Genomic DNA, 14765 nt, shown 5'->3' with positions numbered 1-14765 from the left:
TACCGAAAAAAGTAATTGCCTGTAGGTTGGACCACATAATTATCCCTGGGTATAGTCAGGACTATCCTTGTCTTCCCTGAGGTCCTTTATTGTTTCTTACTTCATAGAAACTTGAAAAATTGAAAAGGATTGCTTTCTATAAACCTACAGTGATTTGAAATACAGTCTGACTTCCAAAAATAGACCCCAATATAACTATACCATGTGATGTTTCCCCCTGCTGCTGCCTAAAGGGGGCAAAGCCCATTTATTTCCCAGTTACTCAGTGTGCCCAGCACTACGTAAACAGCCAATATGGCCAGCTGAGCCATTACAATCACCAAAACTGATTCATAGGGAAGAATGTCTAGCAGTTTCTCGTACACCTATGGGAGACGTAGTGCCAGAGTTCCTGAGCTTTCTTCACTTCTGACAGCAGAAATGGGATTATTGACAGGACCCTGGAAACAAAGGCTTTCTTGCTGAATGCTTATTTCCTGCCCGGAAAGCAAAAGATTTGGAATGCTGTGGTATTAAGCATTCTGCTGCTTCAAGCTTGTTGAAAATCATACAGTATACAAGTTCTCTTTGTTTTTGTGACCTCTATTCTGGTAAAGAAACCTCTATCAGGAATGGTCACATCTGGTAATTTCACAAAGACTAAGCTTGACCCTTAGATACAAAGGGGCTCTCAGAGTGACCAAATGAGATGCAGGATGGCCCTGTCGTTCTTATGTTTAAAGGATTATCCCTACGTGAATTTCTTCACAATTACAATTCTGTCAGGATAGTATTCATATCTGAAGATCCACAGTTTTCAAAACAAGCTGCTTCTTCCAGAATATCTATATCAGGACATCTTGGCGTTGAGCAATTTTCAACCTAGTCCCTAGTCTGTACTTATTCTAATGCAGCTTAGCCTCAAAAAAATTCTGTAGGTCAAAATTGAATATTTAGGAACAGCAATATAAATATTTGTTGGTTCACTTTGTTTTGATAATACATAAAAATTGTATTTATTATAAGTACTTATATAGCGCATTCACATATAGAAATACACACACTAGGGCCAATTTAGAAAGGAGCCAATTAAACTACCAGTGTATGTATGTATGTATGCATGCATATACACACTTAAGTCCATATATATTTGGACACAGCCACAATTTTTGTTTTTTCAGGTATTTACCAAAACATATTCAAGCTATAGTTATATAATGGATATGGGCTGAAAGTGCACACTCTCAGGTTTAATTTGAGGGTATGTACATCTAAATTGGAGGAAGGGTCTAGGAATTACAGCTCTTAAGAGTAGTCACCCCCCCCTTTTTCAAGGGACCAAAAGTAATTAGACAATTGAATCAAAGGCTGTTTCATGGCCAGGTGTGGGCTACTCCTTCGTTATTTCTTCATCAATTAAGCAGGTAAAAGGTCTGAAGTTGATTCTAAGTGTGGTATTTGCATTTGGAATCTATTGCTGTGAACCTACATCATGCATTCAAAGGAGCTGTCCAGGCAAGTGAAAAAGGCCATTTTAAGGCTTCAAAAACAAAACAAATCCATTAGAGAGGTAGCAGCAACATTAGGAGTGGCCAAACAGTTTGGTACATTCTGAGGAAAGAAGGCACTGGTGAGCTCAGCAACATAAAAAGGCAAGGATGTCCACAGAAGACAACAGTGGTGGATGATCGCAGGATCCTCTCTACGGTACCCATTCACAACATCCAGACGAGTGAAGGACACTCTCCAGGTGAGCATATAATTGTCAAAGTCTACAATCAAGAGAAGACTTCACAAGAGCAAATACAGAAGGTTCAACACAAGGTGCAAACCATTCATAAGCCTGAAGAATAGAAAAAAGCCAGATTAGATTTTGCCAAAAAAAATCTAAAAAAGGCCAGATCAGTTCTGGAAAATCCTTCCTTGGACAGATGACACTAAGATTAATCTGTACCAGAATGACAGGAAGAAAAAAAGTGTGGAGAAGGCTTGGAACAGCTCATGATTCAAAGCACACAACCTCATCTGTAAAACATGGTGGAGGCAGTGTGATGGCATGGGCATGCATGGCTTCCAGTGGCACTGGGTCATTGGTGTTTATTGATGATATGACAGAAGCAGCCGGATAAATTCTGCAGTGTTTAGACCAGATTCAGCCAAATGCAGCAAAGTTGATTGGACGGCGCTTCACAGTACAGATGGACTATGATTTAAAACACACTGCAAAAGTAACCCAGGAGCTTTTGAAGGAAAAGAAGTGGAATATTCTGCAACGGCCGATGCAATCACTTGATCTCAACCCAATTGAGTATGCATTTCACTTTCTGAAGAAAAACTAAAGGCAGAAACAAAGAACAACTAAAGACAGTTGCAGATAGAGCCTGGCAAAGCATCAGAAAGGAGGAAGCCCAGTCTTTGGTAATGTCCATGGGTTCCAGACTTCAGGCAGTCATTGCCAGTAAAGGATTCTCTACAAAATATTAAAAATGAACATTTTATTTATGATTATAATAATTTGTCCAATTACATTTGAGCCCCTAAAAATGGAGGGACTGTGTATAGAAATGGTTGCAGTTCCTAAAATTTGCACTTTATAATTTATGTTCAACCCTTTGAATTAAAGTTGAACATCTTAACTTCAAATTCATTTGGATTGTTTCATTTTAATTTACTCTGGTAGCATAAAGAGCCAAAAGTATGAAAAATTGTGCCGGTGTCCAAATATATGGACCTAAAAAAAATAAATAAATATATATATATATATATATACACACACACACACACACACACACACACATATATATATCTATCTCGCATCTCTTCAGGGAAGCCTATCTCAGTTAATGTAATTTCTATTACTTGCCCCTCCCTATAGATTGTGAGTTCGCATGACCAGGGCCCTCTTGTATTGATAATTTACTGTATTCTTTTATTTTGTATAGACCTGCACAAACGATTAGCCTATATAAATCCCCTAAAATATATGTATATACACACACACATACGTAAAAATCATTTACATATCAAGTGCTCAGTTCAAGAAGAAAAAGTATTACAAGTTGCCTGTGAAAAAGGGGACATTTAAGCCAGTCTTAGATGGACCGAATCTTGGCTGGTTCAGCAGGGACTGGCTGAGATTCAATCCACTATGGGCAGGCTGATCGTACCATCGATTGACTTGGGTACAACCAAAATGTTGGATTTTTAGCATGCAACTACTGCCAGCGGCTAAAGCAACTAGCAGTAAACATTGTATTCTCCTAGTAGGAATGACACCCCCCCTTTTCCGAACTGTGCTGATGAAGGAATCAAGCAATTTTTGTCCCTGTAAACTGTGGTTAGAGAATAGGGATGGCAGAAGATCATGTAAGAGACTAAGGGACATAGTAGGTAGAGAGTCAAAACAGTGTATTAGCGGGAAATCTGGAAGCAATCAGAAGAAAAAATATAAAGGGAAAGTGGACTTGAATGGGAGGCTGAAGGAGGATTTTGCCATCAGTATGATATACCCTCCAACCACTGACAGACAGCAAGCATATTTATTGCCCCTGGGGTGAACTGGGGTACTACTAGTAAGCATGGATAAATAACTGAAGCCCTTTGTGGGTAAGCTGTATGTAATTTGTACACTGTACTCTGACTGGAGTGTTTCTATATTAAACAAACTGAGAGGTACCGAATCTTGCATGATCTAGGCTTGCCATCACTCACCCCCAATTATGCACCCCTCATCACACTGCTGTGCTTCTTTTGTTAGCAAAGAGTGGGCATATTAAGCCTGGCACTTCAGGCTCTTCAGAACTTGTACAGCTGCTAACTAGAAAATAAAACTTAAATCTAGCCAGTAGTGTGCAAAGGCATGCAATCTAACATTTAATTAGCAGTGAAAGGAGTAGCCTACAGATTGAAACCCCTGATACTGCCAAGACAAAATATGTGATCAGAGGAACCTCTGGATATTAAAGCCTATGATAGGGGTCCAATGACACAGATAATTAAAAGACAAAATGAGAAAATGGGTCATTGGTGTGTATTTCAATTTGTTTCTGGTTAGAGATTTATTTAAGTGTTACTACACCCAGGACCCTTCATTCATTATATCCGGTCTCCCACACTACACAGAACATGCAAATGCAATTATTTTAGTAAATATAAACTGCTAAATACCTTTTCTCATCAGCAGTATATAGCAGTCTTGTGACTTCTATCAGTGTCAGCTGAGCACTGGTTAAATCTTGCAGGAGTAGTTTTCATTCTCCTCTGACTTACTGTCCCATGTGGCTGCATAACCCCTTACCCTGTCTGGATAGTGCTATTTGGCCCTGTGCTGATCCCATGCACTCTCCCAAAGAGGGAAAAAAACTCTCTAGCAATACATACCAAACTGAGCATGTGCAGAGTGATTGGGGACAGTAAAAGAAAGAGGATCAGAGAAGACAGGATCAAACAGCCTTTTCACACAATGCAGAGCATTAACCCCTTAGGTTCCACAGTGAGTATAACAAGCATGCCTTACTGCATATACAGGCTGATTTTACTGTTGTGGGTTTAGTAACACTTTAAAACCGCATTAAACTCCCCAAAAAATACATTATATTGCAGCCTACCAATTCTTAGGTGTGGTGGCAGCATTTATTTTTTCAGGCGTTTTTCCCTTTATTTTCAGTACGTCTGTTATTTTATAATATCCTTTACCAGACAAAGCTGTCCAGCAAAAGTAGCAGTTACAGGGTTGAGACAAACCATTTAACACGGACAAGGGTGCTTATTATGATCCCCTTTTATTCGATGATGTGAAACCTTTATCCCCAAAAAAAGGGGAAAAAACTGTTGCTGTAACTGCTTAAAAAGTGTTAGACTTGTCCAACATATTAAAGCTGAACTAAGGCTATCTAAATCTGCTAGTCTAACACTACCCTCATCTCCATATTGGCAATGCTGCTCTCCAAAGGTGTCTTCATTGCTCTTTCATCCAGAATGGAGACACCGTAAGACAGAAAGTGTAATACTGGCTGGATCACCAGGTAAAAATAAAGGGAAAAGAGCATACATAAACAAAACAAATGCAGTCATCACATTTATGGATTGTAAAGCTGCAATACATAAAATGTTTGTTTAACATGAAACATATAACAATCTGGAATTCATGGCACACGTATATTATTTGAAAATAAAATGATCTAAGCCGAAAACAAATACACTCAGAGCATCAGTCAGCCTGCATTTAAAGCTGAAAAAAATATTGTGTACATACAGGAGCTGAGTGTATTCTTACTGGAATCTTGGTGTCTTGTGTATTTCTTCGAAATTTGTACAGTAATCCAGCAGAAAATAACTCCTGCACTTTGCAGGAGTTTACTGTAACACAGACCAGTCACTGCTGCTTTCTCCTTGCAGGGTGACAGGTCTTGTCTCCACCTTCTCCTGTAGTTTCCTGCAGGCAGCCTGTAGTGGGTGCAGCCTGCTAGGTCCCTCCCATAGCTCTGCTCTCTGCACAGACTATGTACAGTGAAGCTAGGTTCACATATGTGCGGTTGGATCCGCACGAAAATTCGTGCAGCCGCACCACCCGCACAGAGGAATGCGGACCTGCGGGCGGGTGCCATTACTTCTAATGGAAAATGCAACCGCACTGGGAACCGGAGGTTTCCATGTGGGCTGCGTTTTCAAAAGAAGTGCAGGGACTTCTTCCCTGCGTGTCACGGGCCTCCATACAAACGAATGGGCTCTCGTGCCCACGCAAAACACCGCCTGCACGGCCACATATATGTGAACCAGGGGTAAATAATGATGTCCCTGCTACTTTTACAAGGCAATAACTGGGTCCAAAAAGGCATCTGGTGCGTACAAAGTGAACACCCTTTGTGGCTATATAGAGGAATATATTTAAATAAAAGTTTTTTTGTTGGAAGTTCAGCCTTATAAAGACAACAATGTCAGTTGAGGCCCCATAGATTGATTTATTTGATTTCCCAAGTATGCAGATCACACTTACTGTCACTGGTGGTCCCTTGCTCCTGTAAGAACTGCTGTCCTTCACTCCACTGTCTCTCCAGCAGCTGTTCTATACTTGTCACTACTGGAGGAATGCTCTCTCCACTGCCAGTTCCTGACTGTTCATAGCGAGCTGAAAGGCTGTTCAGAGGAGACCTACCATGAGAAGACAAAGATACAAAGAAAATGTATGTTTCAGGCTAACAAATCAGAATGTTCCATCATTGTGGTCGCTTTGTTTTTTGTATGTTTATATAAAAAACACTGCATTAAATTACATTAAAATATCTGTTTTTTAAATACTGAAAAATTCACTTTGTGTGAAAGATTTGGCAGTTATAAATGAGGACTGAAATATCAGATGAAGATTGCTTGTGGAAGAAGGTTTTTCTTATTTTGATGTGCACAGCAAGCGTCCTCTCTGTAATCCACAGAATGGGGCAAAAAGCCTATATTTGGACAAAATTGCTGTAAAGAATGGCTTGCATTCACCTACAATTTGGTACCTGCCAGTTACTAATAGAATCAAATAACCCCGAATTTCACTGGTAATACACTGTTCATTGGTAGATGGTAAGTCACCTGTACTTACAATACATCCACAAACAAAAAGGTGACAGACATTTTATTATTTTTTTTTTTACATCCTCCCTGAAACAATGAGTTCTCTTTCTCTGTAAGACTAAATGACCCTTTAAAGAGGTAACACTAACCCATTTCCACTAGTACATATAAGGCCTCCTGGAAGTGGGTCTTCTTCCATGGGTCCGCATATGTGCACACCTGTGTCTGTGCTGGGGGCACGCTGCACGCTCCCAGCACAGAGACCGAGTTGTCACTGACAGAATCGGATCTCATATTAATGATTAGGAGATGGAAAGACAGGATCACAATCACATGATTGTTGTGATAGCCTACGTCACTGTACAACCCACTCCAGTACTTATTCTTCTTATGAATGGAGAAAAAGATACATTTGCAGGAATTTATCAAAACTGGATCAGCCAGAATCCGCAGCCTCTGTGCACGACAACAAATCAGCTACTAACTTTAGCTTGTTCTGTTAACCTCCCTAGCGGTCTGATTATGTCAGTATTTCTGTGCTCAAAGCGGTACATTGTTTTGCATGGAAATATGTTGTTTGTTTTTTTACTGTAGGCCTGTAATTTTTAGGAATAACTCACTGAAATCTGTCCGAACAAGAGTCTAGTAATCATCCCGGGTATGTTAAAATTTGGAACACAAAATCATAAATTATAATTTAATAATCATAAAAAATAATATAATAACACTAAATTTTATTCAATAATATAATCAAACAAAAAACACTGAAATTAGAAATAGAGCGCCAAGTTCACACATCACTGAGCAAAGTCGTTTTCAGTGTCTGATGACGAATTTCCCCACGGATCATAATCACTCAATTCTGCAAGTGGTTCTAATTTACTATCGCTGTTCTCTAGCCGGTCTAAAACTACTTTTGACCTAAAGGGACGCTTTTTGGACACCATGGACTTTTCTCAGTTTCAAGGCAGAAAGAACAGTAAAAATACAGGCAGGGCACAGGACAAAGCACTCGGGACAAAATGTATGTGAAATGGTTTGATACAGTAATGTTTTACTATGTGATTTTAGTGTTTTTAGTGAATGTCGCTTTTTGACATTTTTAAATTTCCCACCAGTTCCATCCCTGTACGTCCTGACGTCGCAGGGAACGGAACCCGGAAGACAGATGCTAGCATCGGCCGGAGGACATGGCCGGGGACACTGCAGGGGGGACATTGCAGGAGCGCAGGACAAGGTAAGTGCAGAAGGGATCCCGAAGCAACGCTGCAAGGTATTTCCGAGTGTAGCTCGGGGTTACCGCTTGTGGTGCTGAAACTTTACCCCGAGCTACACTTGGGAATACCTCCAGGGAGGTTAAAAGAGAAGTATGGCAAACATTTTTTTTGCAAAAAATCATACTTACCTAGGTGGATGCAACATCGCACCGATGCTGCATCTGTTACCCATTGGCTCTAAGGATAAGGACGATCACATGACCACTGATTGCTCAGTTCTCACCACCACTGTGAGCAGAGAGTGCTGACTGTCAGTCACAGCTGTCTGCTCTGCCCAGGAGCACTGGGCTGTGGGGGTGGGAGCGGTTGGCTTAGGCCAGGGGTCTGCAACCTTTAAGACATAAAGAGCCACTTGGACCCGTTTCCGAGAGGGAAAAAAAGACTGGGAGCCGCAAAACCATTGCAACATTTAAAACAAATCCGACACTGCATATATTGCAAAAAGCGCTCTGGTCATGAAGGGGGTTTAAGGGCCCAGTAAGCAAAGGGTTAATCAGGGCCACAGTGTATCGTCATAATCACAATCATAGCCTTAGGTCAGTGGTGGGCAACCTTTTTTTTCAACTGAGCCAAATCTCGCCAAAACCACGATTGAAATTTATTTTGAGAGCCACATTTTTAAAACTGAAAATACATCCCCCATATAGTAATTCATCCCCCATAGTAATTCATCCCCCATATAGTAATTCATCCCCCATATAGTAATTCATCCCCCATATAGTAATTCATCCTCCATAGTAATTCATCCCCCATATAGTAATTCATCCCCCATATAGTAATTCATCCCCCCTATAGTAATTCATCCCCCACATAGTAATTCATCCCCCATAGTAATTAATCCCCCATATAGTAATTCATCCCCCCTATAGTAATTCATCCCCCCTATAGTAATTCATCCCCCATAGTAATTCATCGCCCATATAGTAATTCATCCCCCAAAGTAATTCATCCCCCATATAGTAATTCATCCCCCCTTTAGTAATTCATCCCCCATATAGTAATTAATTCCCCATATTGTGTCAATTCACTTACCTTTGCTCCGCGCGTTCCTCTCGCCGTGTTCCCGCGCCGTTCCGGTCTTCAGGGCGGACTGTGAGAGGAGAGGAGTTCGTCACGCTGCCCCGCCTACATCCTGACAGCCAATGTTTGCCACGCTCCGCGGGCCGGATTAAAAGGTCCGCCGGGCCGTAGTTTGCCCATTGCTGGACTAGCTGCAGAGTCCTGACTTTTGGGGCGGCCGCCCGAGAGGAGGGAGGGGAGCGGGCGCCCGGCACACAGAAGAGCCGCATTAAAATGTGTAAAGAGCCGCGGCTTGCCGACCACTGAGCTACGGCAACCCTATTGCCTGTCACCTGGTGGGTAGTCTGCTCCGGAGCCGCAGCAAAGGTGAAAAAGAGCCGCATGTGGCTCTGGAGCCGCGGGTTGCCGACACCCGGCTTAGGCTCTCAGAGGCTGAGCCAGGTGCTGCTCCAGACTCTGGGGTTGAACCCGACCATGTGGACGCGATCCTTACCCAGCCTTGACCATTTCTGTAACATCATCTGACAGTGGGCTTTAGCCTGCTGTCAGCTGAAACCGGGTCACAGGAGTGCAGAGCGAACTGCGATCCATAGCAGAAGTACTGCCAGAAGAGCTTTGTCAGTATTTCTTTAAGCTTTGAAAATGAAAGATAGAAGCTGATTGGTTGCCATGCATGGCTGCTCCAGTTTTTATAAAATTCTCCATGCTAGGAAGGAAGACTATAAAAATAAAATAGGTAAAAATTACTAATAATAAATAAAAGGCTAAAAAAGCAAAATGTGCACTATTGTTTCTGTATAATTTCACACTTCGTAAACAGGCTACAAACTACACCAAACAATTGTTAAGCCAGGTATACACAGACTGAAATTTGGCTGGTTCAGCAGGGACAGACCAAATATCGATCTGTAGCTCTCCCTGTTCAACAGAAAATGAATGTTAGAACGGACTCGCTGGAAAACCTTTTTCAAACATCGGTTTGCAGCCAATTGGCTGATCAGTGTATTCTGAGTTCCTGCTCAATTGTGTAGATTGGGGAATCTTTATAAAAAAAAAGTGCATACCAATCTTTACTCCTGTTACTTGACTACCAGAGAAACTGCTATAATTCATACAAAATTAAGACAGTTATAAGAAAACCAGCTTACACAGAAAACAATTTATTATACAAAAATTAAAAAAACTACAGGAATACCTGTTCTCCATAAAAAAAACAAAAAAACAAAAAAAACAAAAACACCTTATATTCCCCATATTTGCCATGCCATACTATGTGGTATCACTAAACGTCAGGAGTAAAAAAAATAAATAAAAATATAATCTTTTCTTACTATTTTGAACCTTAGGAGCCATTCATGAATGTTTACCACCAAATTTACCTAATTTGACCCAATTTATTCTGGAAAAAATTCAGTATAATTTCACCTGGATACACTGTGTTGTTGTAATGATATGAACAGTTTTCCTTAAAAATTATAAAGTTGCAAAACTGGTTTCAGGCATCAGGAGTTTACATTTATCATGAAGGGGTTCAGAAAAAGCTAAAACTGCAGTCCAAACCATGGTACGTAACAAAGGCACATTGGGCAGAGATATTCTACTTCTATTCCGAATTGGTGCTCCCTTCCATAAAGAATGTATTAACAAGGGTGTGATCGAAAAGTAAATACATAAATTAATAGGCAATACTAGTGAGGGAACTCCAGGCAGATTGCTAAATACACAGATACAGTTGAAACGCATGAGATTGCTTTTATGTGCCATATGAATTGCATTTCTGTCCATCCAGTCCTAAGATTTACACAGCACGGCCATATAGCACAGCCCAGTCTGGGGAGGAAGGGGGCTGATTTTTTTTTCTGCTATAGTTAAAGTGACATTAAAGTTTTGTTTTTTTGTTAACAAACATGTCTATACTTACCTGCTCTGTCCAGTGATTTTGCAGAGCAGCCCTCTTCTTTTTGGGTCCCGGCTCCTCCCCCTCATGCCCTGGGGGCACCACTGTGTGCTTTTTCCCGAGCTGCGGCCCTATGCGTCCATAAAGACACAGAGGCCCCCTCCTCATTGGCTCACTGGCTGTGGAAAGGAAGGAGGAAGGAGAGTCCGCAGACAGCAGAGGCTGTCTAGAACATCTGAACATCTCTAGATCGGAGGGGGTCAGGAAAAGATTGGGGGGGGGGGGGGGGGGGGGATGCCCTGCACAAAGGATTTTTACCTTCATGCATAGAATTCAGTAACACTCACAGGTCTTGCCCCTCCCCCAGCCTGTGACAGGCCAGTGTTCTCTCCTATTAGAAATCTCTACAGCATAACGAACTGGCTCTCTGTGCTGCTTCACACCCTTCCAGTCTGAGCTTTGCTGTACAGTAGATTGTAAGAGGCTGATACCAGGTTACATTCTATTACTGCTTGCATTTAAAAAATAAATGTATTGATAGATTGAGAAGTAAAGAGCTGCAATAATATGTCTTTTACCTCCCTGCTTTTCAGGTTTAAAAAATAATTTCAGCTTTTTTCAGTCCATATAAAGCCAGTGAGCCAGATTTCTATCTAAAATAACCGAATGACATAACTACAGTGCATTATCATATAAAAACCAACAGCACCTCCTTTGGGTGCATTCTATATCAAGTATCTCCATAGATGTAACAGTCTTGTACATGCACAATTAGGTCGTCTCCCCTCTGGATGGAGGCGCAATGGAGACACCTTTGGAAGGCAGCACTTAGATGGACTAACAAATTAAGGGCTCATTCACACTTGACTGCTTTTCCAACTCTTGCCAAACGCTTCTATAGCGTTTGACAAGCGCTGGTCCGGCGTTTGCGCTCCGTAAATGCCGCATGCGCGGTTTAGCGGCGGTTGCCAAGCTTTAAAAACGCCCCACAAACGCCTATAATGAAGTTTGAATGGTGCAAACACCCCGCAACCGCACCGCAAACACCAGCAAGGCGTTTGCAGAGCTTCACCATAGACTTGAATAGGAGGCTTCAACTCCTCCTGACTCGACCAGAGGCGTCCGTTTTTCAGTGACGCCATTGCTCCCGTTTGAACAGCACCACATGCTGTAATGTGCAGAATTTTCCCAGGCATTTGGGAAACGGTAAAAACGCTTTCAAATGCCTGTCTGCTGCTTGCTAACAAGGCTAGTGTGAACGAAGAGTAAAGCCAAACTCCAGCTCACACTCTTTAGTCAGTTACAACAGTTTTTTTTCCTTTTGGGATAAAGGTTTTACATAAATAAATAAAACGGACCATTTTAAGCACCCCTTGCAAGAGCTAAACATATACCCAGTGAAGTAACTGGCCTCAGGTGAGACACAGAGATGAAACAAATCCTCCTACATAAATTGTACCTGTTTATCTATAGCCATCTCCCCCCCCCCCCCACATCCATTCAAACTGCAGAATTTACATAGGATCTCCCCACTCTGAAAAGCAGAGTGGGGGGCTGCAATTATACACTGTACAAGAGCTCTGAGAGGTGATTGGAGGGGAGGGACACACCCCCTTCACACAGCAGACAGAAATAGAGTGGATGCTATCAATTAAAGGCTTTGCCCTCCCCTGTCACCCTTTTTCTCTTGGTGTCAAAAACTCATCAAAAGTGACTGATAGAGGCTGATAGAAGGGGAATGAGGCAGCAAATAGAAATGACAATTAGTGCTCTGGATTGAGACGAGTACACACTATGGAGGGATATGCTTTGTTCATATGTCACATAAGAAGGTTTACAACCACTTTAGGTGGTTTGTCTCAAAACTCTAACTGCCACGTCTGCTTAGCAGCTTGGTCCAATAGAGGAAGTTGAAAGAAATACACTTACTGGCTTGATCACCAGGTGAAAATAAATGAAAAAAAAGCCTTAAAAAAAAGAAAATTAATGCAGTCACTATATCAAGGAACTGGTAAGTAGCAATTTTTGTTTTATTACTGCTTTAACATTAACTTGTGTTTGATTGTTTTTAGGATTTGCAGTATAGGCGTCAGAGGATCACATAACCAAAATCAATCCTTGTTTAAGAACAACAAAAAGTCAAGATATGCATCTGATGACAAATATCCTTCAGATGTGATGACATGCTGTTTAATAACGAATATTCCAACAATTACAAAACAGGATCATTCGTCTCATCCAATTTAACATCAAAGATCTGCTTAAATGCAAAGAACATGAAAGAAAAGAAAAGTAAATCTTCTCGAGACACAAACCTTAACTGTGTGAAAGAATGCGGAACGCTGATTGTTTTCCACCACGCAAGGCTAATAATTGTCCAACTCCTGACATTACCATACATGCAAAACACAGCTTCAACATTGGAAACATGGCATGGCGGAGAGCAGGTGTCTCTCGCTGTGCACCACCTAATGGGCGCAGGGACCGGGCCCCATCTCCCGAGCGAGATACAATTTCCCTAAAAAATGTACACGGGATTAAAAAGCTGTGATCAGTCTTTCAACTGTCAGCCGAGCTCCTTCACAGGAGAATCCCCATATTGAAAAACAAATGCAAAGTATTCTCCCTGGGACTGCTAGTCAGTCTGACTTATGATCGCAGGCCGGCTACCAGGAATCTGGGGCCCTCAGATGAATTGCTGGGACCGTGATGGACGAGCACTTCTAAGGAGAGTGAATTCAGATCCACGGGGGAAGAGGCTCGAGTTGCTGAATAGAGAGTACTCTATTTTCACAGTCCTGCCCCCACCTCTTTAACTTATTTATTTGATTAATTACCCTATTGATGGAGAAAACATACACAGTAAGCTTAAAGTGTCCCCCCCACCCCAAATATTCGAACATTAGTACTGCTGTCAGCGAGTCCTCACATGGAGAAAATGTTCCCGTGCCTGAAGAGAAAAGCGTAGATTTATAATAATCAGGAGAATAACTATTCAGATGGAAGAACTTGACAGCAGAAAGTAAATGAGCAGCCCCTGTATGAAGAGTGTTAGGAATCCAAAAAGGGATTCACATAGTGACTGTAGTGGAAACAAATTAATGACATTGTCTAAACGATAGCAATATACATAATAGGAGAGGCCACAGATCATCAGACCTTTATTTATTTCAGGTACTTATATAGCGATGTAAATTTACGCAGCACTTTCCATATATATTGTACATTCACATCAGTCCCTAACCCTCAAGGAGCGTACAATCTCGGAGAACGGATGGTGATAAGGCTCCATGCATACAAGGTGTTTTAATAACGCTGGTAACATTAGCTGTGTAAAGTCATGCTAAAAACGTGACTTTTTCAGCGCTTTTTGTATTAGCGTTTAGCAGAGTTTTGCCGCGTTTGCATTTTTTTTTTAAACTAAATTGGGGGGGGGATAGGTAAAAAAAAAAAAAAAGTCCAAAAACGCTGGTTTGCCATGATTTACCGCGTTTTGTTGCATTTTTCAGCATTCGAGTGTTTTTCCAGCTAAAAACCTTCTCAAGAAATCCACTAGTTCGGTTTTTTTTTTTTCCAGCCAAAGAACGTTGATTACAGTGTATGTGTGTATGGACACATAGGATAACATGCTGGGGAGTTTAACACATCAAAATCCAAACATAGCAGCTGTAAAAACATTTAGTGTGCATTAGGACTACAAATAATCCTCTTCCAATGCATTGTTGCTTCGTCAGGACTCACCAAGATCTTTGTCTGACCAACAGACTAATAGAGCAATGAATGCAGTAAGAAGCTTCTTTCCTTTCTCTACAGGAAGGGTTTGGTGCCCACAGAAGACAGATCCTCTAACAAGCTACAAAATGTTTCATGCTTAAACATGTACCTCTGCAGATTATTATTTCTACTATGGGAAGAGCCTGATCCTTAGGCCTCATGCACACTGGACATTTTGCCATCTCTCCGAAACACCTTTCCTCTTGGCAGCAGCATTTTGGCAGAAAAAAATGCTTGTAAACACATGTAACATGTTTAGA

General features: G+C 41.4%; 1 protein-coding gene across 3 annotated transcripts in view; it reads right to left on the bottom strand.

Moving 5' to 3' along the window:
* MLLT10 (MLLT10 histone lysine methyltransferase DOT1L cofactor) overlaps positions 1-14765 on the bottom strand; it is a 272303-nt gene that overhangs the window by 17051 nt on the left and 240487 nt on the right. For all 3 annotated transcript variants that reach the window (XM_089693742.1, XM_089693743.1, XM_089693744.1), the window contains one exon: positions 5975-6129. In XM_089693742.1, coding sequence (XP_089549868.1) covers positions 5975-6129 — 155 coding nt within the window. The remainder of the gene's footprint in view (positions 1-5974; positions 6130-14765) is intronic.

The sequence above is a fragment of the Staurois parvus genome, unplaced genomic scaffold (genome assembly GCF_062004578.1).
Source record: "Staurois parvus isolate SC_StPar_1 unplaced genomic scaffold, SC_StPar_1.0 ptg000636l, whole genome shotgun sequence".
Classification (NCBI taxonomy): domain Eukaryota; kingdom Metazoa; phylum Chordata; class Amphibia; order Anura; family Ranidae; genus Staurois; species Staurois parvus.
This window is presented reverse-complemented; position numbering and strand designations above follow the sequence as displayed.